This window comes from Stenella coeruleoalba, assembly GCF_951394435.1.
Source record: "Stenella coeruleoalba genome assembly, chromosome: 1".
NCBI lineage: Eukaryota > Metazoa > Chordata > Mammalia > Artiodactyla > Delphinidae > Stenella > Stenella coeruleoalba.
In genome coordinates, this window is record NC_137169.1 from 18,369,484 (window position 1) to 18,392,365 (window position 22,882).

The following is a 22,882-nucleotide window of genomic DNA, read 5'->3' on the forward strand; positions in this document are numbered from 1 at the left end:
AATAATGCTGCTATGAACATGGGTCTACAAATAATCTCTTTGAGATTCTGTTTTCAGTGCTTTTGGGTATATATCCAAAAAGTGGAATTGCTGGACCATGTGGTAGTTTTGTGTTTAATTTTTTCAGAAACTGCTGTACCGTTTTCTGCAACCAGTTGCATCATTTTACACTCCCACCAGTGACGCACAACAGTTCCAATTTCTCCATATTTTTGCCAACACTTGTTATTTTCTGGCTTTTGTTTTTTGATAATAGCCATCCTAATGATTATGAAGTGGTATCTCACTGTGGTTTTAATTTGCATTGCCCTAGTGCTTAGTAATTTTGAATATCTTTCATGCCTTATTGGCCATTTGTATATCTTCTTTGGAAAAATGTCTATTCAAGTCCTTTGCCCATTTTTGCTGAGGTTTTTTTTGAGTCACCTCAAAAGAATGGTACTAGAAGTGAGGAGTAGAAGAACCAAAGGAATTACTTTCTTTGCTCTGCATTAAAGAGACTTGGCAAGTTATCCCCCTTCTATTTTTTTATAAAACATAAGGCTATAAGCAATCCATATAGAAACTGGAAGAAGAAAGCTACAACATGCTTTTTGGTAGAAAATAATTTGATGTACAAATTTATTTATTTGATTGTATTAAAGAAAGCAGGGCAGAATCACATTCATTTTCTTCATAGTATCACTGTAAACAGACTGAATTTCAGAGCTCTTAGTTTGCTTTGGAAACTTCTAAAAAGCTGATTATTAGCAGCCTAGGAAGCACTTTCCTTCCCCTCCAGGATCTCCTGCTCCTGGGGGTAGGTGGGAGTAACTGGTCACATTTGATGCTAAATAAATAGCAAGTGGTGGATTTTGCCAAATCCTTTTCAGCTCCTCCTATAGGCAACGGGATGACTTGGCTTATTCTTGATCTGAAATCATTTGAGTAAACAAGCAGGTTATGAAACACAGAATGGAGTGAAGTTTCCATCGTAGATAATTCCCAAAGTTAGGATGAGCTTAACTGCTCAATCCCTTCTGCTGATCAGAGAGAGAGATGCTAGCAATCGATCTCAGATCTTTGATCCTGTGAGACATCAGCATAACGTAATTCCTTCCTTTTATTAAAATGCGTTGGAAAAGAGATGTGTGAGTAGACAAGAGTAGTTTATTACAGTGATGGTACTGTAAGAGGAAAATCAAAGTGTAGGCAGTGTCCCTTTCTGGTTGAACTCCAATGATCACTCCACTCCTGTCAGCTTTACAGTCCAAGCAAACTCAGTCGGAAGAGCAGAGGGTGGTAACTGGGGCAGGTACACGAGGAGACCTTTACCTGGATTTGGGGACCACTTCAGATACTTTTCGATTCCCAGCATTGTTACCTGCAGAAAGCAAAAGGGAATGGAAAAAACATTAATGCACTGATGGGCACAGAATGTAGCCTGAACATGGTGAGAAACAACTATGCTGGGCCATGGCAGGGGAGACAGTCCAAAAGGGGAATAAATATGGGAGAAACCTGGGGAAGGAAGGAAGAATTAGAGAAGACTTGCCAATTCCTTTACAAAAAGTTACATCTCTGACAAGACTGACTGAGGCTCTTTACCTCTGTAGTCGAAGTAGTTATGGGGGATTTAAGGCTTAAGATTCCATCTTCTGGCCAGTGTAGGAAAATGGCATAAACAGCTGATCCTTTTGAGGTATACCTGGGAAAAAAGAAACATCACTGTCAAAGATACCTGGCTTATTACCCTGCCACATGACCTTATATGTTCCCCTTTCAATTATCCACCAATTCCAAGACCTTCAGTCTGTCACTGCTACAAGGAAGCACTAATAACTCGATACCAATTAAGGTCTGTGGGAAGAAAGCAGCCCTGGAAGATTCTTTCTGGTGATATCTTCCATTTTCTCTCTCTACAGGGTTCTAAGTTTTCTTTAAAAAATTTGTAACTCTTATACTAGTTACCTCACACTGAAGCCATTTGCCTCATCATTCAAATCATTCTTTGACTCCAAATCCATATGAAAAGTCAAGGATATAACAAGGGCAAGGTGTGCAACGAAGACAAATCTGGGTTTTTGTTTTTAATTTAAAATTTTTTTTTTATTTTTTAATTTTTGGCCACCCAACACAGCTTGCGGGATCTTAGTTCCCCGACCGGGGATCGAACCCTGGCCCATGGCAGTGAAAGAGCAGAGTCCTAACCACTGGACCGCCAGGGAATTCCCAAGACAAGCTTGTTGTTCTGAGATTTCACCATGCTTAAAGAAGAGGGTGAAAATCACTACATAGAAACTCATCCAGAACAGAAGGATGAACGTGTTTCCCCTGACCCAGAGACCCCTGCTCTCTGGTATAACATTTACAGAGGTCTTTCACTGAGCAGTTAGTTTGTGCCTGGCACTCTGATGATACTTTACATATGTTATCTCATTTAACCCTCACACTCTAGGAAGTTACGTATCATCACCCCATCTTGCCATTGAAAAACACTGAAGCGCAAGATCAAATAACTAGATCCACAATCCAAGCATGAATCATGACTTCTCCATTTAGCAGCTCTGTAATTCTAGGCAAGTGATATTCCTGCCCTGAGTCTGCTTTCTCACTTGTAACCTGATAATGATAGGATCAACTTGGTGGGATGGTTGAGGGGATGAAATTAGGGGAAAGAATTTAGAGCGAAGCCTGCATATTGTGAATGTCGTGCAAATATCAGCTATTAGTATTTTTAGGAGGTGGGGTAACATTGTCAAGCAAATTGACTGACACTTTGTAGCTCTTTCTTTTTTCACCAAGCCTTGGCCTCCCTTACTAGTCAAAGATACCCTGGGGCCTAAAACATAAACCTGGGCACAAATTTAATAGCAAAAGGACCGCTTTTGCATTTCCTCAAGATGACTCCCAGCCTGGCTTGTACCACTGTGGACCCAAGGAGATGCCAGCTCAGGGTGGGGCCACATCCCATTCCTGCACGTAACAGAAGACTAGACTCACCACACAGAGGTCGTGTTTTTTTCCAATTGTACCCTCCATGGTTTGGAGGCATAGATAGCCTCCCCATTGATGCTCAGCCACTTCCCAACAGCAAGAAGCCTTTCTTGGAAGATGGGAACAATCAGTCCATCTTTAGTTGGTCCAACGTTGAGAAGATAGTTGCCTCCCAAACTTACTGTCTGAATCAGTTCCTGGAGAGAAAAGAAACAAGGAAATCCCAGCTCTGAATGTCAAGACTGGAGAAATGCTTATAACACACAGATGAAGGGAAGAAAAAGAATCTAGGCTACATTCTCCCTCTGTTTTGTGAATAGCCTTTACCCTTTGGAAAATACTATATATTTTTGTCATTATAAAAGCAGGATAGGCTTATGTGAGAAAATTTTAAAATCCTGCCACAAGGTGGAGAAATATATTAACTCGAATTCCAGGGAGTATCACAGGCACTTCCCTGTGAACCGGCACCTGCTGTGGTGCCGTGTGCAGCGGGAAGGGTCGTGTGTCAGAAGCACAGACTGTGAGCAGGGAACTGAAAACAAAGCACTTGGCCATGAAGGAATCCCATGGAGCCATCCAGAGAGAAAACAGGGATCAGAGAGGACAGATTTAGAGCAGGTGCTGTGGAGACTCTGGGGAGGTAGAAAAGATCTGATGAATTTCAGGACACTTTGTATGTGGTGGGCTATATAAGTGTGTATGTTGCCCCTTCAGGAAAACATGCTGTAAAGAGATATATTCTTTAAGATTTTTGGAGGGAGATGCGTGTGTGTTTAGTGTGACCTCAAACGGTAGCACTTCAAGGCAGCCCAGAAAAATTAAGGCTACATACAGAATACTTTAAAAAGGAGGTTTTGTTACAGTACCCCAAAGACACCACACCATTAATTTTTTTTTTTTTTGGTGGTACGTGGGCCTCTCACTGTTGTGGCCTCTCCCGTTGTGGAGCACTGGCTCCGAACGCGCAGGCTCAGCAGCCGTGGCTCACGGGCCCAGCTGCTCCGCGGCATGTGGGATCTTCCCAGACCGGGGCACGAACCCGTGTCCCCTGCATCGGCAGGTGGACTCTCAACCACTGCGCCACCAGGGAAGCCCCACACCATTAACTTCTGATGTTTCCTTTTGGTGCTTTTCCTATGCAGTTAATTCTATATAGTTGTGATACTACACCAACCCTCTAAGCATTAATCCATGTTACATTCAGAAACATTTTAATAGTTAAGGAAAATCCCTAAATCTATGTAATTACTCCTTTATGGTTGCAAGAAATTGAAACAACCCAAATGTCAAACTGAAAATAATCCTGGGAAGAACATCTCTGTACAGAACTCTTCTTAATTATACCTAGTTCCTTAGGACAGGTTTTATGAGTGTGTTCAATAACCCTAAAGGGATCTATCAGCCTGCACTTCCATCCACAGTGCTTCCACCACTCTTAGTCAGAAGGTAGTTAACAAATCACTACCTCACAGGTACTCTTACCGAAATGATTTGAGATTCACTTGCGATGTCAGCCATTGCCATGTTGCGACGATAGCCCCAGGACAGCTTGTCTATTGAGGTGCACATCTCCCACTTGTGATCTGGCAAGGTCTCTGGCTTGAATTTATCTTGACAGTTGTAGTATCCTCCATGGCGACAGGAACAGTTCTGACCCCATCGGTCATTTACTACGACAACATCCTAAAGGAGGAAGGAGTACCGGGGTCATCGGGGGTAAAATCACTTAGGTTCCTTACGTAACACAGTTTGATGTATTAGGTGCTTACTTGGAAGCAAGAAGCAGACTTAGTCGAGAGCAGTGTTTCTTTTTTTTTAAATTTTATTTTACTTTTGGCTGTGTTGGATCTTCATTGCTGTGCGCGGGCTTTCTCTAGTCGCGGAGAGCGGGGGTTACTCTTCACTGTGGTGTGCAGGCTCTAGGTGTGCGGGATTCAGTAGCTGTGGCACGCAGGCTCAGTAGTTGTAGCTCACGGGCTCTAGAGCACAGGCTCAATAGTTGTGGCGCGCGGGTTTAGTTGCTCTGCAGCATGTGAGATCTGCCCGGGCCAGGGATCAAACCGTGTCCCCTGCATTGGCAGGCAGATTCTTAACCACTGTGCCACCAGGGAAGCCCAAGAGCAGTGTTTCTTAACTGGGGGCCATTTTGCCCTGGACAAGACTTTTAGCAAAATCTAGAGACAGTTGTTTTGGTTGTCACAACCGGGGCGGGGGTGGGGGGGTGCTACTGCCACCTAGTGGGTGGAGACCAGGGATGCTTCTAAACATCTTAACAACATACAGGACAGTCCCCTCACAACAAAGAAATATCCAGCCCGGAATGTCAATAGTACCGAGGCTGAGAAACCCTGGCCTAGCAATGTGTAATGTCAGAGCTGGAATGGCCTGTTTAAATAATCTAGTAAACCACTTATTCTATCAAAGGAGAAATGGAGAGGAGACTTGCCCGAGGTCACAACCCCAGGCAGAGTTTCAGAAAGCTGGGCCTGTGAATCAGGTATTTAAACCCAGCCCAGGATACTTTCCACTATACAACCCTGACTTTCTTTACTTAGGTAAGAAAAAATCAAACATTCTTTTCCCTTCCCTCAAGGTTTTGCTGAACTTTGAGAAATCCTTACATGGAATAACCTAATGTAAATGTTTACTACTACTATAAGGGACTTCCCTGGCCATCCAGTGATTAACAAGCCACCTTCCAATGGAGGGGATGCAGGTTCGATCCCTGGTCGGGGAACTAAGATCCCACGTGCTGTGGGTCAACTAAGCCCGTGTGCCCTAGAGCTCGCACGCCACAACTAGAGAGCCCACGTGCCACAACTACTGAGCCCGTGCACCACAACCAAGACCTGATGCAGCCAAATAAATAAATAAATAAGTGTTTTTAAAAAAATACTACTATGAGGCTCATACTGGGTTATCTAGGGTAAAAGAAACACAGTTCTTGCCCTCAGAAATCCAGCAGAGACTAGCTGAGGAGACAGATACGTGAAAAATTATAATGTGACATCACAGCAGAGTTAGGGATGAACGTAAACAGGGAACACCGATCCAGGAGTGTTTCTTGCTTCTTCCAGGAAAGAATATAAATTGCCAGGAGGCAGATTTAGTTTACATTGCACCAATACTTACTATGCGCCTAACTGGGCCAAGTACTGTTCGTGGGGTTGGGGACACAGCAGTGAACAGACCCAAACGCTTGCCCTCACAAAGCTGACACTTCAGTGAGGGAGACAGATAGTAAAGAGGCAAATGATATCTGAAATATGTTAGGCCAATATCAATATCTTAGTGGTAAGAGAAAGATAAAGCAAAGAAAGACATACAGTGTGACAGGGGCATGCTGCAATTTTAGATAGGGTGACGGGGAAGGTGACCTCCCAGGGAACACCTGCAGAGAGCTCAGGAGTGAGCCACGTGGGAACTAGAGAGAATGGAGAATAAGGAGAAGGGACTATTTCTCCTAAAAGTACTTTCCTAACATGAGTGTATCTCCAAAACCACCCTCCTTCCCAATGCGTGAGAAAGCATTCAGAACAAGAGTGGGTAGAACAGGGTCTGTGGTGTCCCACCCAAGGATCCACAACGGAGCCACCCCAGCCTGAGGACCATCGGGGAAGAAGCACAACACTGTGCCACTAGAGGTCCCCACACATCTTGCAAGTCCCAGAAAACCAATCTGAATTTGCTTCAATTTGTCACATAGGATCCTTCCTTTTTTCTTTCTCTCCATTTTCTGAATTTAGTAATATTTACCCAATGAGATCCTTAGAGGTTTATGAATCTACCAAGAAAGCTCAGTTCAAACTGGTCTTACACTTAGACTTTTCTTTAAAATCCACAACAAATCTAGAATATGTAAAATTTTTGAAATTTGCTATAGTGAAGATTAAGATGTCTGCTGCTTTGTAAGTGTATTGAAATACAAACTTTAAATGGGTAGCTATCGTGCAGCGTAATAGTGTTGATTATGGGGGAGAGGACAAGGTAGGCAAAGTTCCCTCAGGAATTTGGAGGGACTCCCCTGGTGGCACAGTGGTTAAGAATCCACCTGCCAATGCAGGGGACACAGGTTCGAGCCCTGGCCCGGGAAAATTCCACATGCCATCCACGGCAACTAAGGCCGTGCGCCACAACTACAGAGCCTGTGTTCTAGAGCCAGTGAGCCACAGCTACTGAGCCCGTGTGCCACAGCTACTGAGCCCGTGTGCCACAACTACTGAAGCCCACACGCCTAGAGCCCGTGCTCCACAACAAGAGAAGCCACCGCAATGAGAAGCCCGTGCACCGCAACCAAGAGTAGCCCCTGCTTGCCTCAATTAGAGAAAGCTGGGGCTGGCAATGAAGACCCAACACAGCCAAAAAAATAAAATAAGTTAATTAATTTAAAAAAAAAAGAATTTGGAATATAAGGGAAATGAAATTTCCCCTTAAGAGTTAAACTACATAATCAACATAAGAGTAGGTGAAGTCATAGATATTCACATTTTATTCTTATCGTTTAATTTTACATGTTTTATATATTAATTTTTGGGGTGGTTTTCTCATTTATAATGTCTGTTTACTTAATAGTTTATTTTCTCTATGGTGGTCTGGGACTTCGCCATACTATTTCTAGCCTACTTAAATTTAAGAAGATTTAAAACTATCTTGTAAAAATCAAGAATTAAAGGAGAAGAAGAAAGATTATACTCCAAGTAAGAGGCCAAAAAAGAATTAATGGAGAAACCTTTAACATCCACTAAGTTCCCTGATCCCTACCACACCCACGTTGATATTACTATTTACTATTGTTGCTGTGGTCATTATTGTTATTACTCCGGATCTCGGTTCCTCACATTTTCTTTTATCATAACAGAAAAATAAGAGATAAATCATATAATCATGTACCTTAACTGGGCTATCATTGTAGAGCCAAGCAAGAAAATTTGTAGAGTTCCAATAATTATCAGGACATTCCCACTCTCCATCAGACCAAATCAAGTCAGGTTTGTACCTGAGAGACAAGCAATGAGAACAATGTTTATTATCTGAATTCATTCATAGTAAAGTCTTACGGATCTATCTTTGCAACAAGTATTTAAAAATTAATTTTCTCCTATTTGGAAAGTACCAAAAGACTACCGCAATGCAGAGAAGGTGGAAAACTAAAGAGACAAAAATGACAACACAGACACACACACAAGCCCCTTAGCTAACACAACCACTGTTTAATACACAGCACTTTGGTGTATTTCTTCCTAATCTTTTTCTTTTTAATGTCTTAACTTAAAAAGTAGAGTTGTAATCAGTGTGTATACAATTTGGTTTCCTTCCGGCAACTAATTCCAATGAAAAGAGTGGTGGTCCAGAACTACAGGATTAATGTTTCTGCTTTTAAGATGTATTAGAGCTTGAACTGTTCCGCCAAATGCATTTTTGGGGACAACTACCCAAAACTTTGACTATGAAAATCTATTGAATTCACTTGAGCCACAGTTGCATCTTTCACATATTATTACTCTGAGCCCTATGAGGTGTGAGTGTGTGTGTGTATTCATAACTATAAGGTAAGCATTATTATTCCCACTTCAGAAAGCTAGAACCTAATGCTCAGTAGGGTACTCTGCTTTAGGTGACAAAGCTGGTAAGTAACAGGAGCTGGAACCCACATGCAAGTCTGCCTGATGCCTAATCGTGTGCTGTACTCCGTAACTACTTAGGATAGCAGCTTGATTCCAGGAAAATGACTGCCTGTCTGAGAGGTGAGAGAAGCACTGCTGGTCTGTGTTCCACTGTGTACGAGAAACTGTACTGGGCACTTTATACTCATTACCTCATTCACTCTCAAGACAACCCTGTGATGTATAAACAGATAAAGAAACTGAGTTCTAGAAAGATGAAGTCGTTTTTTCAAGGCTATCCAGTCAGTAAGAAAAAAGAACTAGATTTCTGACTTAAAGCCTATGCTGATCTCTTACAACTGTACTATTTCCTTAGAGAAGTCATCTGGATGCAAGGAGTTTTTTTTGTCTTCTGGTCTACAATGGGAGTCCAGGCAGAGATGGCTGCCTCTTAATCTTTAAAGGTCCACCATCCTCTAGGAGGCCCCAGAAGCAAGAAGGGCAAACTCAGAATAAAACGTGGTGAAGACTAGGGACAAATGCCAAAGTGAAAATCATCATTTTAAGAATAACGGCAATAACAACACCATTATTCGATACCAGGCATAGTGACAAATACTTCTCACATACTATGCTGAGCCCTACACAGAAGGCATTATTATCCCCACTTCACAGAGTAAGAATCTGAGGCTCAGAAGGGTGACCTGTTTAAGGTCTGTAAGTAACTAGAGCCAGGATTCAAATACAAATCTGCCAGATGCCAAATCCTCTTCAGGGTCCGTTAGACCATGTTGCCCTTCTTCAAGGTCCAGACAAAGAAAATAGCATGTAAGGAGGGAACTGAAGTTTTGACTTACTACCATCCTCAGTTTTGTTTGTTTCAATTTATAGAGGCAATATGACCATATTATGAAAGTTCTGAAAAGTAGGAAGAAAAAATATATTTTGTCTTAACACAACCACTACTTTTACTATTTTGATGTCCTACCCCTTTTCCCCTTCCCGTCAACTTAACAGTATCCTATAAGAAGCTCAGGTGTCATTGCTGAAGGTCATAAGGCCAAAAAAATTTCTGTTTTGTACCTGCTAACAAGGTCATATAGCTCTGGCATTGTTTTTGCATGGACAAAATGCTGTGTTTTGAAGCCATTTTTCTTATCACGTAGGTAGAGTGGATGGAACCATTCTAACAGTGAGTGATAGAGTCCATAGCGTATGTTCCTTAAACAGAAAAACAGGACAGCAACTGTCATTAAGCAAAGAAAAAATAATTTATTTTAAGAAAAATCAGTTGCAGCATTTTTACATCTCAGTGAAACTTATCCATAGGGCATGCAGAGGGGCAGGATCCACAACCTTTTCCTTAAATTATCTCATCATTCACTTAAGCAGAATGATCGGGCTTACTATGCTTTTGATAATACACATAACAAATTATTTTCATACATAAATATCTTAACACCAAATGTCATTTAAACCATCTTTTGTCTTTTAAGTCAATTATCTCAATAACACGTAGTCCTATTAAAAAATGTTTTCTGTCAATCGTAAGAACACATATGGAAGAGATACTAGAAAATAGAGACAAGTATAAAGAATAACTAAAATCTTATCACTTAAATAATCATTAGTAACATTTTCTGTGTAGCTGAATTAATTAATATAGGTTTATTGTTTCATATAAGATTTATTAATAGTTCTTAACGTGAGCAGAAGCAAGAAGAACTACAATCCTGCAGCCTGTGGAACAAAAACCACATTCACAGAGACAGACAAGATGAAAAGGCAGAGGGCTAGGTACCAGATGAAGGAACAGGATAAAACCCCAGAAAAACAACTAAATGAAGTGGAGATAGGAAACTTTCCAGAAAAAGAATTCAGAATAATGACAGTGAAATGATCCAGGACCTCGGAAAAGGAATGGAGGCAAAGATCAAGAAGATGGAAGAAATGTTTAATAAAGATCTAGAAGAATTAAAGAACAAACAAACAGAGATGAACAATACAATAACTGAAATGAAAAATACACTAGAAGGAATCAATAGCAGAATAACTGAGGCCGAAGAATGGATAAGTGACCTGGAAGACAGAATGGTGGAATTCACTGCTGCAGAACAGAATAAAGAAAAGAGGATGAAAAGAAATGAAGACTGCCTAAGAGACCTCTGGGCCAACATTAAACGCAACATTCACATTATACGGGTCCCAGAAGGAGAAGAGAGAGAGAAAGGACACGAGAAAATATTTCAAGAGATTACAGTTGAAAACTTCCCTAACATGAGAAAGGAAATACCCACCCAAGTTCAGGAAGCGCAGAGTCCCAGGCAGGATAAACCCAAGGAGAAACACGTGGAGACACATAGTAATCAAACTGACAAAAATTAAAGACAAAGAAAAATTATTGAAAGCAATAAGGAAAAAACGACAAACAACATACAAGGGAACTCCCAGAAGGTTAACAGCTGATTTCTCAGCAGAAACTCTACAAGCCAGAAGGGAGTGGCATGATACATTTAAAGTGATGAAAGGGAAGAATCTACAACCAAGATTACTCTACCCAGCAAGGATCTCATTCAGACTCTATGGAGAAATCAAAAGCTTTACAGACAAGCAAAAGCTGAGAGAATTCAGCACCACCAAACCAGCTCTACAACAAATGCTAAAGGAACTTCTCTAAGTGGGAAACACGAGAGAAGAAAAGGACCTACAAAAATAAACCCAAAACAATGAAGAAAATGGTCATAGGTACATACATATTGATAATTACCTTAAACGTGAATGGATTAAATGCTCCAACCAAGAGACACAGGCTTGCTGAATGGATACAAAAACAAGATCCATATATATACTGTCTACAAGAGACCCACTTCAGACTTAGGGACACATACAGACTGAAAGTGAGGGGATGGAAAAAGATATTCCATGCAAATGGAAATCAAAAGAAAGCCAGAGTAGCAATACTCATATAAGATAAAATAGACTTTAAGAATGTTACAAGAGACAAGGAAGGACACTACATAATGATCAAGGGATCAATCCAAGAAGAAGATATAACAATTATAACTATATATGCACCCAACATAGGAGCACCTCAATACATAAGGCAACTGCTAACAGCTATAAAAGAGGAAATTGACAGTAATACAATAATAGTGGGGGACTTTAATACCTCACTTACATCAATGGACAGATCATCCAAACAGAAAATTAATAAGGAAACACAAGCTTTAAATGACACAATAGACCAGATAGATTTAATTGATATTTATAGGACATTCCATCCAAAAACAGCAGATTACACTTTCTTCTCAAGTGCGCACGAACATTCTCCAGGATAGATCACATCTTGGGTCACAAATCAAGCCTCAGTAAATTTAAGAAAATTGAAATCATATCATCTTTTCTGACCAGAACACTATGAGATTAGAAATAAATTACAGGGAAAAATACGTAAAAAACACAAACACCTGGAGGCTAAACAATACGTTACTAAATAACCAAGAGATCACTGAAGAAATCAAAGAGGAAATCAAAAAATACCTAGAGACAAATGACAACGAAAACATGACGATCCAAAACCTATGGGATGCAGTAAAAGCAGTTCTAAGAGGGAAGTTTATAGCAATACAAGCCTACCTCAAGAGACAAGAAAAATCTCAAATAAACAATCTACACTTACACCTAAAGGAACTAGAGAAAGAAGAACAAACAAAACCCAAAGTTAGTAGAAGGAAAGAAATCATAAAGATCAGAGCAGAAATAAATGAAATAGAAACAAAGAAAACAATAGCAAAGATCAATAAAACTAAAAGCTGGTTCTTTGAGAAGATAAACCATAAGTCAGACTCATCAAGAAAAAGAGGGAGAGGACTCAAATCAATAAAATTACAAATGAAAAAGTAGAAGTTACAACAGACATTGCAGAAATACAAAGCATCCTAAGAGACTACTACAAGCAACTCTATGCCAATAAAATGGACAAATTCTTAGAAAGGTATAACCTTCCAAGACTGAACCAGGAAGAAATAGAAAATATGAACAGACCAATCACAAGTAATGAAATTGAAACTGTGATTAAAAATCTTCCAACAGGGCTTCCCTGGTGGCGCAGTGGTTGAGAGTCCGCCTGCCTATGCAGGGGACACGGGTTCGTGCCCCGGTCTGGGAAGATCCCACATGCCACGGAGTGGCTGGGCCCGTGAGCCATGGCTGCTGAGCCTATGCGTCCGGAGCCTGTGCTCCGCAACGGGAGAGGCCACAACAGTGAGAGGCCCACGTATTGCAAAAAAAAAAAAAAAAAATCTTCCAACAAACAAAAGTCCAGGAGCAGATGGCTTCATAGGTGAATTCTATCAAACATTTAGAGAAGAGCTAACACCCATCCTTCTTAACCTGTTCCAAAAAATTGCAGAGGAAGGAACACTCCCAAACTCATTCTATGAGGCCACCATTACCCTGATACCAAAAGCAGACAAGGATACTAAAAAAAAAGAAAATTACAGACCAATATCACTGATGAATATAGAGGCAAAAATCCTCAACAAAATACTAGCAAACAGAATCCAACAACACATTAAAAGGATTATACACCATGATCAAGTGGGATTTATCCCAAGGATGCAAGCATTCTTCAATATACGCAAATCAATCAATGTGATACACCATATTAACAAACTGAAGAATAAAAACCATATGATCATCTCAGCAGATGCAGAAAAAGCTTTTGACAAAATTCAACACCCATTTATGATAAAAAAACTCTCCAGAATGTGGGCATAAAGGGAACCTACCGCAACATAATAAAGGCCATATACGACAAACCCACAGCAAACATGATTCTCAACGGTGAAAAACTGAAAGCATTTCCTCTAAGATCAGGAACAAGACACGGATGCCCATTCTCGCCACTCTTATTCAACATAGTTTTGGAAGTCCTAGCCACGAAAATCAGAGAAGAAAAAGAAGTATAAGGAATACAGGGCTTCCCTGGTGGCGCAGTGGTTGAGAGTCCACCTGCCGATAAAGGGGACACGGGTTCATGCCCCAGTCCGGGAAGATCCCACATGCCGCGGAGCAGCTAGGCCCGTGAGCCATGGCCGCTGAGCCTGCGCATCCGGAGCCTGTGCTCCGCAACAGGAGAGGCCACAACAGTGAGAGGCCCGTGTACGGCAAAAAAAACCAAAACAAAAACGAATACAAATTGGAAAAGAAGTAAAACTGTCACTGTTTGCAGATGACATGATACTATACATAGAGAATCCTAAAGATGCCACCAGAAAACTACCAGAGCTAATCAATGAACTTGGTAAAGTTGTAGTGTACAAAATTAATGCACAGAAATCTCTTGCATTCTTATCATTAATGATGAAAAATCTGAAAGAGAAATTAAGGAAACACTCCGATTTACCACTGCAACAAAAAGAATAAAATACCTAGGAATAAACCTACCTAGGGAGACAAAAGACCTGTATGCAGAAAACTGTAAGACACTGTTGAAAGAAATTAAAGATGATACCAACAGATGGAGAGATATACCATGTTCTTGGATTGGAATAATCAATATTGTGAAAATGACTATACTGCCCAAAGCAAACTACAGATTCAATGCAATCCCTATCAAATTCCCAATGGCATTTTTTACAGGACTAGAACAAAAAATCCTAAAATCTGTAGGGAGACACAAAAGACCCCGAATAGCCAAAGCGGTCTTGAGGGAAAAAAACGGAGCTGGAGGAATCAGACTCCCTGACTTCAGACTATACTACAAAGCTACAGTAATCAAGACAGTACGGTACTGGCACGTAAAACAGAAATATAGGTCAACGGAACAGGATAGAAAGCCCAGGGATAAACCCACGCACCTATGGTCAACTAATCTATGACAAAGGAGGCAAGGATATACAATGGAGAAAAGACAGTCTCTTCAATAAGTGGTGCTGGGAAAACTGGACAGCTACATGTAAAAGAATGAAATTATAACACTCCCTAACACCATACACAAAAATGAACTCAAAATGGATTAGAGACCTAAATGTAAGACTGGACACTATAAAACTCTTAGAGGAAAACATAGGAAGAACACTCTTTGACATATATCACAGCAAGATCTTTTTCGATCCACCTCCTAGAGTAATGGAAATAAAAACAAAAATAAACAAATGGGGGCTTCCCTGGTGGCGCAGTGGTTGAGAGTCTGCCTGCCGATGCAGGGGACGCGGGTTCGTGCCCCGGTACGGGAAGATCCCACATGCCGCGGAGCGGCTGGGCCCATGAGCCATGGCCTCTGAGCCTGCACGTCCGGAGCCTGTGCTCCGCAACGGAAGAGGCCACAACAGTGAGAAGCCCACGTACCACAAAAAAAAAAAATAAAAAAAAAAATAAACAAATGGGACCTAATGAAACTTAAAAGCTTTTGCAAAGCAAAGGAAACTACAAACAAGACAAAAAGACAACCCTCAGAATGGGAGAAAATATTTGCAAACGAATCAACGGACAAAGGATTAATCTCCAAAATACATAAACAGCTCACGCAGCTCAATATTAAAAAAACAAACAACCCAATCCAAAAATAGGCAGAAGACCTACATAGACATTTCTCCAAAGAAGACATAGAGATGGCCAAGAAGCCCATGAAAAGCTGCTCAACATCACTAATTATTAGAGAAATTCAAATCAAAACTACAATAAGGTATCACCTCACACCAGTTAGAATGGGCATCATCAGAAAAATCTACAAACAACAAATGCTGGAGAGGGTGTGGAGAAAAGGGAACTCTCTTGCACTCTTGGTGGGAATGTAAATTGATACAGCCACTATGGAGAACAGTATGGAGGTTCCTTAAAAAACTAAAAATAGAATTACCATATAACCCAGCAATCCCACCACTGGGCATATACCCAGAGAAAACCATAATTCAAAAAGACACATGCACCCTAATGTTCATTGCAGCACTATTTACAATACCCAGGTCATGGAAGCAACCTAAATGCCCATCGACAGACGAATGGATAAAGAAGATGTGGTACATATATACAGTGGAATATTACTCAGCCATAAAACGGAACGAAATTGGGTAATTTGCAGAGACGTGGATGGATCTAGAGACTGTCATACAGAGTGAAGTATGTCAGAAAGAGAAAACAGATATCGTATATTAACACATATATGTGGAACCTAGAAAAATGGTACAGATGAACCGGTTTGCAGGGCAGAAATAGACACACAGATGTAGAGAACAAACGTATGGACACCAAGGGGGTAAAGTGGCGGGTAGGTAGTGCGATGAATTGGGAGATTGGGATTGACATATGTACACTAATATGTATAAAATGGATAACTTATGAGAACGTGCCATATAAAAAAATAAAATTCTAAAAAAAAAAAAAAATAGTTCTTAACGTTCCCCAAATGAAATACGGTTAAAGTGACCTATTTTCATATACAATAAAGCTTGTTTTGAGTTAAGAATAGTGAGTGTTTTGGAAATGCTATAATACAAGTAAGAAGTAAATGTAATATTGCAATGGCACAGATAAGACAGAAACAATTGAAGTTAAGTATTTCATCACGTGATTCACGGACTAAATAAAGAAGGTAAAAATCAAGGATCTTAGAGTCCAGATCTAATCAACACCTCAGAGTCTTACAGCAGGACTATTAGCAGAGCACAGCAGTGGGAAACTGAATATTTAACCGGTGACATAAGTCAGCAAATGCTTTCTCAATGGACCAGATAATATTTGAGGCTTTGCAGGCCTTGCGATCTCTATCCCAGCTCTGCAATTGTAGCTTGAAAGCAGCCAGAGACAATGCATAAATGAATGGGCACAACTGTGTTCCAGTCAAACTTTACTTATACAAACAGGCAGCTGGTCTACCCCTTAAATAGGACATCAAGTTTGCCAAATCACAACAGAGCTGAGATTGGGCATGACACAAATACCACTTTTCCTCCTTAGAGGCGAACATACCCAGAAATATAGGATCCAAACCCAAAATACCTGAGTTCAAATCCCACCTCTGCCATTTCCCAGCATTTTGATCCTGGGAAGTTACTTTTTATTAAGTGGCAAATATTAGAAAACATTAATTAGAATCAACAGGGTGGCTCCTTATCTCACTTTTTGCCCTTTTCAGTTCTCTCTTGATCTACTATTCATCTAACCCTTCCCTGAATGCCTGCAAAGCTCTGTGTTGACAGCTAAGGAGGATAGAAAGAGGAGAGGCCCAACCGTGGCCCCCATCAGATACTGGAAAAGGCCTGGGGTTGGTAGCCTTTCCAGAAAAAATCCTTTGCAGAAGGCAAATGAAGCATTGGGGTCTACGCTGGGTATCCTTCGCCTAAGCAGACAGGGCTGTGAACTTCTCTGATGGTGTCACCTTTGGTCATATGAAAACTGCCAAGCATCAAACACTGCTAAGGCCAGAAGCCCTTCAAGGTACTGGTTAAATGCAAACTTAGAAAACACACAAGAGTAGAGAAGGCACGGCACATTGGATGGCTAGATCAAAAGTGATGATGGAGTAATCATCTGTGGACACACACCTATTTCGGATGGCTGTTCCCAACTCACCAACCAGATCACGATGGGGCCCCAGATCCTCAGAGTTCCAGTTCCAGGACACAGGACTTGGCCAGTTGGTGAAGCCTTCATGATGCTTTGTTGTCAGGACTACGTACCTGTGGACATTGAAACCATATGAACAAAGGAAGTGGGCAGTGGGCCACCGGCACGAACGTACCCGGTATGCCTGGGGCTTTCAAAATGGTTGGGAGAACTTGACTATAGGAAATGTATGGTTGAACCTTGAACAACGTGGGGGTGAGGGGTGCCAACCCCCTGTGCAGAAGAAAATCCATGTATAACTTTTGACTCCCCGAAAACTTAACTACTAATAGCCTACTCTTGACTGGAAGCCTTAGCAATAACATAAATGACTGATTAATGCCCATTCTGGGGAACTTCCCTGGCAGTCCGGTGGTTAAGACTCTGTGCTTTCAATGCAGGGGGCACAGGTTCGATCCCTGGTCGGGGAACTAAGATCCTGCATGCCATGCAGTGTGGACAAAAACAAACAAACAAACAAAAAACCCCGCCCATTTTGTAGGTTATATGTATTATGTACTGTATTAATACAATAATGTGAGCTAGAGAAAAGAAAATGTTTTTAAGAAAATCATAAAATACATTTATAGTACTGTATTTATTGATACTATAAGTTTACATTGTCTGTTTACAAGAGGAACCACCTGTCAGTACCTACATCAATATTATCTTACATGATACAAAACACTGCAGATGTTATAATTATTACTAAAACTAGATATAAAAAGTGAAAAGCTAATGTGAAAAAGAAATTCATATTTATTTGTAGGTATAACAATTTGTGCATTGATAATAAAGAAGCAGCAATGTGATTGCTTTACAGTAGCCTAGAGTAATCAATATGATTGCTTCATGATAGCCTAGCCGATACACTAATGAATGAATCATTATAAAATTTTTATGGCCTATGGTATTATAATCCTATTCATAAAACAGTATTGGAAACATTGTTACATTAAAAAAAAACACACTTGCCTGTGATGATAGGCTGATACACAGTTTATCCAATTATGAGAGGGTAGAGGGGAGGGCACACTGTATGGTAATGTAATTCTTTGAAAGCAAAGTTTTAAAACAGTAAGAAAACTGATACATTGGTAATTTTTTATTGTGTCACTTACCATATGCTTATGTAAGGATTGGCTACTCACTTCCATACCAATCTTGCATATGATGTTCTATGTGATGCATACTCAGGCAATGACGACGACGATGATGACACAAAAACGTTTCATACAGTTCTTGCCATCCAGTTCTTAGGTTTTCACATGAAGACACACACTCACACAGCAGATACATTTATTAACTGTATGGCATAATGATTATTCACCGTTCATTAAGTGGAAGGAGATCATCATAAAGGTCTTCCTGGTGAGTAGGTTGAAGAGGAAGAGGAGGGGTGGGTCTTGCTGTCTCAGGGTGGCAGAGGCAGAAGAGGTGGACGGGGAGGCAGGAGAGGCAGGAATTCAGTGTAATGTTATGGAAATACATTGCAATTTCTGTCTGCCTTTTCTGTTTTTACATTTCTCTAAAAATAACGTCTACATGATACCAATCCTTCTTCCACTATTTGCTTTTTTTGTTTGTTTGTTTTTATTTTTTGGCTGCACTGCTTGACATGTGGGATCTTAGTTCTCAGACCAGGGATCAAACCTGTGCTCCCTGCATTGGAGGGGTAACCACGGGACCACCAGGGAAGTCCTCACTGTTTGCTCTAGTTTCAGTGCTCATATCATAGAAGGGTCCATGTGGTAAAAGAAGTCAAAAGCTGTCTTGAGTAATCAGAATCCTTCTGCCAGATTGTCTAACGTCAATCTGTCTTCTGGCACTGCTTCTTCTACATCTCCTTCCTCTGCACTTGCTCAGAAGCACTCATCTCCGTCAAGCTGTCCTCTGTTAATTCCTCAGGTGTGATGTTTATTAGCTCCTGAATTTCTCCAAGATCCACATCTTGAAACCCTTCACCTTGCATCTTTTTTTTGGGCCGCATTCGGTCTTTGTTGCTGCGCATGGGCTTTCTCTAGTTGCGGTGAGCGGGTGCTACTCTTTGTTGTGGCACGCAGGCTTCTCATCGCGGTGGTTTCTCTTGTTGTAGAGCACGGGCTCCAGGTGTGAGGGCTTCAGTAGTTGTGGTGCGTGGCCTTAGTTGCTCCACGGCATGTGGGATCTTCCCAGACCAGGGCTCGATTCCGTGTCCCCTGCTTTGGCAGGCGGATTCTTAACCACTGCGCCACCAGGGAAGACCTCCCCCCTCCCCATCTTTTTTGCCGTATCCACATCTCTTTCATGATTTCCTTGACTGGCTTTGTTATAAATCCTGTGAGGTCATGCAAAATATCTGGACACAGTTTTCTCCAGCAGGAATTTATTGTTTGGGGCTTGACGGCTTTCACAGCTTTTTCTACAACAACAATGGTATCTTCAGTGCTGCAATCCTTCCAGACTTTCATGATGTTATCTATATTGGGGTTCTCTTCCACAGCATTGACAATCCTTTTCACAGAGTACCATGTGCAATGAGCCTTAAAGGTCCTTATGACCCCCAAAGATCTAGAGGTTGAATTAGAGATGTTGTGTCTGGGGGCAAGTAGACCACTTTGATGCTTTTGGTGTTGAACTCTTGGGGTTCTAGGTTGCCAGGGGCATTTTCCAATATTAAAAGAACTTTAAAAGGCAGTCCCTGGGCTTCCCTGGTGGCGCAGTGGTTGAGAGTCCGCCTGCCGATGCAAGGGACACGGGTTCGTGCCCTGGTCCAGGAAGATCCCACATGCCGCAGAGCGGCTAGGCCCGTGAGCTATGGCCGCTGAGCCTGCGCATCTGGAGCCTGTGCTCTGCAATGGGAGAGGCCACAACAGTGAGAGGCCCGCGAACCGCAAAAAAAAAATAAATAAATAAAAAAAATTAAGCTGTTTGTTTTACCAAGCCCATATGAATTGCCTCTCATTCACAGAGGTGACAAAAGGCCAAAAGAAAAGGGGAGAAAAGGCAAGTGTTGAAATAACAAGCAAATCACTCACCATTTCATCTACTTTTATGGCAGAAAAACAGCTGGTGCTCACATGTGACAATTTAATCACTGGCCGATGTGGAGTGCTCAAGACTTTAAGGTCTAGACGGTATTTCAGACTCTGTGGATCACAGTCCTCTCTGTGGCATACTCTTCTTCTACTTTTTTTTTTTAATTAATTAATTTATTTATTTTTGGCTGTGTTGGGTCTTCATTGCTGCACGCGGGCTTTCTCTAGTTGCGGTGAGCGGGGGCTACTCTTCGTTGTGGTGCGCGGGCTTCTCATTGCAGTGGTTTCTCTTGTTGCGGAGCATGGGCTCTAGGCGCGCGGGCTTCAGTAGTTGTAGCACGCGGACTCAGTAGTTGTGGCTCGCAGGCTCTAGAGCACAGGCTCAGTAGTTGTGGCGCACAGGCTTAGTTGCTCTGTGGCATGTGGGATCTTCCCGGACCAGGGCTTGAACCCGTGTCCCCTGCATTGGCAGGCGGATTCTTAACCACTGTGCCACCAGGGAAGCCCCTCTTCTTCTACTTTTTAAAAACAACCCCTTAAAATGTAAAAATCCTTCTCATCTCAAGAAACTCACCAAAATGGGCAGAGGACCAATCCCTCTGGCCATGGTTGCAGACCTCTGGTGTGGTGGAAAGAACCTCCACCTTAGAGTCACGGGATTTGGAGTCTAGGACATTAGTTCCCTTCTTCTGTCTGGGCCAGTCATCTTGTCCATAGCAAGGGCATCTTGTCCTGGACAAAGGATGTCTCCCAGATTTTAGCTTCTTCATTTGAAAATTATGGATTTCTAAGGCTTCTGGAAGACAGTGAACTCCTCCTTTGTTTGTTCAAGGCTTATATTCCCATACACTTAATTGCAAACACTAAATATCAGTTGTAATTTCTTTTTTTTTTTTTTTTTTTTTCAGTTGTAATTTCTATTTAGTACAAGAGAACTTAAAGTCCAAGAGAAACTAAAACCTGGAAGACAGGTGAGGAGACAAAGTAAGGGTGGAAGACTGCCCTAAGCCAGGAGCCGGGAAACCTACCTGGCCTTCATTCTTACTCTCCTCCAACTCACTTCCTGCCCAGCAGCCTCAGAGTCATCATTCCTTGACTTAATACCTGCAACATCCTGTCTTCAAGGATGATTCCTTCAGGACTAGCCCCAGCTTTCAACAACCTTGTGAGTCCTTGCCTCTCTCTTCCCAGCCCCAGTGCTCTGCACTTTCAGTTCTCTGAACCATTCACAAGTAAGTTGCAACAGTTCTCAAAACGATTCTGACATTTCTTGAGCACTCTCTATGTGCAAGGCATTGAGAAGAGCAGCTGAAAGAGAATCTGTATTGTTGCCCAAATACACTGCACGCCAGAACTCCCTTCCCTTCGGGACATATTAAAGCTGAAAGGAGGAACACAATCCCTGTCTACAACCATGGAAGGAGGCGGCAGGGAGGTAAAATGCCTTGTTTAAGTTCGCAGCTGAACTAGGATCAGACTCCATACCACCGGCTTAAAATCCTGGAATCCTGATTGCCTTGTTGACCCGGAAGGGACATTAGGTATCACTTAGCTCAGTCTTCTTAATATTCAGGTACAGACACTGTGGGCTTTGCAGTCCATCACCAACCGGAAACCTTTATTTCCTTCTAATCCTCAACCAGACGCACCTTCTTAGGATCAGGCGTGCCATATTCAATTCTGCATCCTTCAGGAGGCAAAACACAGTACCCCCGGTATCTTAAGTCAGACGGACACCTGTGTGACCCGGCAAGTCGCCTAGCCTTCCCCCGCTCGGTTTTCACCTGCCTAAGCCCCCTCCCGGCGCTCGGGTCAGCCCTAGCCGGGGAAGGGGAGCCCCGCCCGCCCCGCGCGGCGGCACTCACTTCGCCCCGGCGGCCTCGAACAGGTTGGCCCAGCTGTCCGGGTGGAAGAAGCGCGCAGTGAATCTTGGCCCGAAGTCGCCATAGGTGAAATTGGGCGGGTAGTTCTCCTTCATGAAACTCTCGTACTGTGGCAGCTTTTCGCCCTTCCAATGCCACCAGAACCACTCACTTCCCCAGGCCGGCACCGAAAACACGCCCCAGTGCACAAACACTCCAAATTTGGCCTCGTCGAACCAGGCCGGCAGCGGCCGGGAGTCCAAACTCGGCCAGTCTGCGGTGTAGCGACGCGGAGGGTCGGTGCAGCGCGGAGGGTGGGTGCAGCGCAGAGCCCGCACCGCGCCGAGCACCAGCAGCAGCAACAGCTTCGCGCCCACCACCCGCAACTTCATCTCGGGATTTGGGACAGCAGTCTTGGAGCCGCACCGCCGCCACTGAACGCGCAAGTGCGGGGCGCGTGGCCCCGCCCACCCTAACTAATGATTGGCTCGGAAGGAAAAGGGGTGGGTCAACCCAGGCTGCTTGGCTACCGAGCGTCTTCCCCTCCTGGTGGGCGGTCCCTACCACCACTGGCTCTCAAAGGGAGAAAGGTGCAAGGAGGATGGGGGTGTGACCGATGATTGAAAACTTTGGAATTCACTGCCGGAGAAATCGAGGGGGTGTGGAAGGCCCGGTGTGTGCAGAGAACTGGGACTGGTCCATTTTGCCGTTGGCAGCTGTGGGGGACTTTTTGAGCTGTAGTATGGAAGAACAAGTCAGGAGGCAGGAATACCAGATGGACGGGCATTGTAACAGCCCTGGCAGAAATGACGGG

General features: G+C 42.4%; 1 protein-coding gene across 1 annotated transcript; it reads right to left on the reverse strand.

Moving 5' to 3' along the window:
• Positions 1-321: 321 nt before the first annotated feature.
• FUCA1 (alpha-L-fucosidase 1) lies at positions 322-22,502 on the reverse strand. The gene is made up of 8 exons (XM_079914484.1): positions 22,072-22,502; positions 17,129-17,263; positions 9,666-9,803; positions 7,870-7,975; positions 4,462-4,662; positions 2,983-3,173; positions 1,588-1,687; positions 322-1,363 (listed from the first exon to the last, which is right to left on the reverse strand). The coding sequence occupies exons 1-8, from the start codon at positions 22,458-22,460 to the stop codon at positions 1,223-1,225; spliced, it is 1,401 nt and encodes a 466-aa protein (XP_079770610.1). The 5' UTR covers positions 22,461-22,502; the 3' UTR covers positions 322-1,222.
• Between the last annotated feature and the right edge of the window lie 380 nt (positions 22,503-22,882).

Coding starts and splice junctions, on each gene's coding strand:
- FUCA1 (XM_079914484.1), bottom strand. CDS start 22,460: ATGAAGTTGCGGGTGGTGGGCGCGAAGCTGTTGCTGCTGCTGGTGCTC. Junction 7,976..9,665: donor CTATATGACCTTGTTAGCAG/GTACAAAACAGA, acceptor CTTGTCTCTCAG/GTACAAACCTGACTTGATTT. Junction 3,174..4,461: donor GTGAATCTCAAATCATTTCG/GTAAGAGTACCT, acceptor TTTTCTCTCCAG/GAACTGATTCAGACAGTAAG.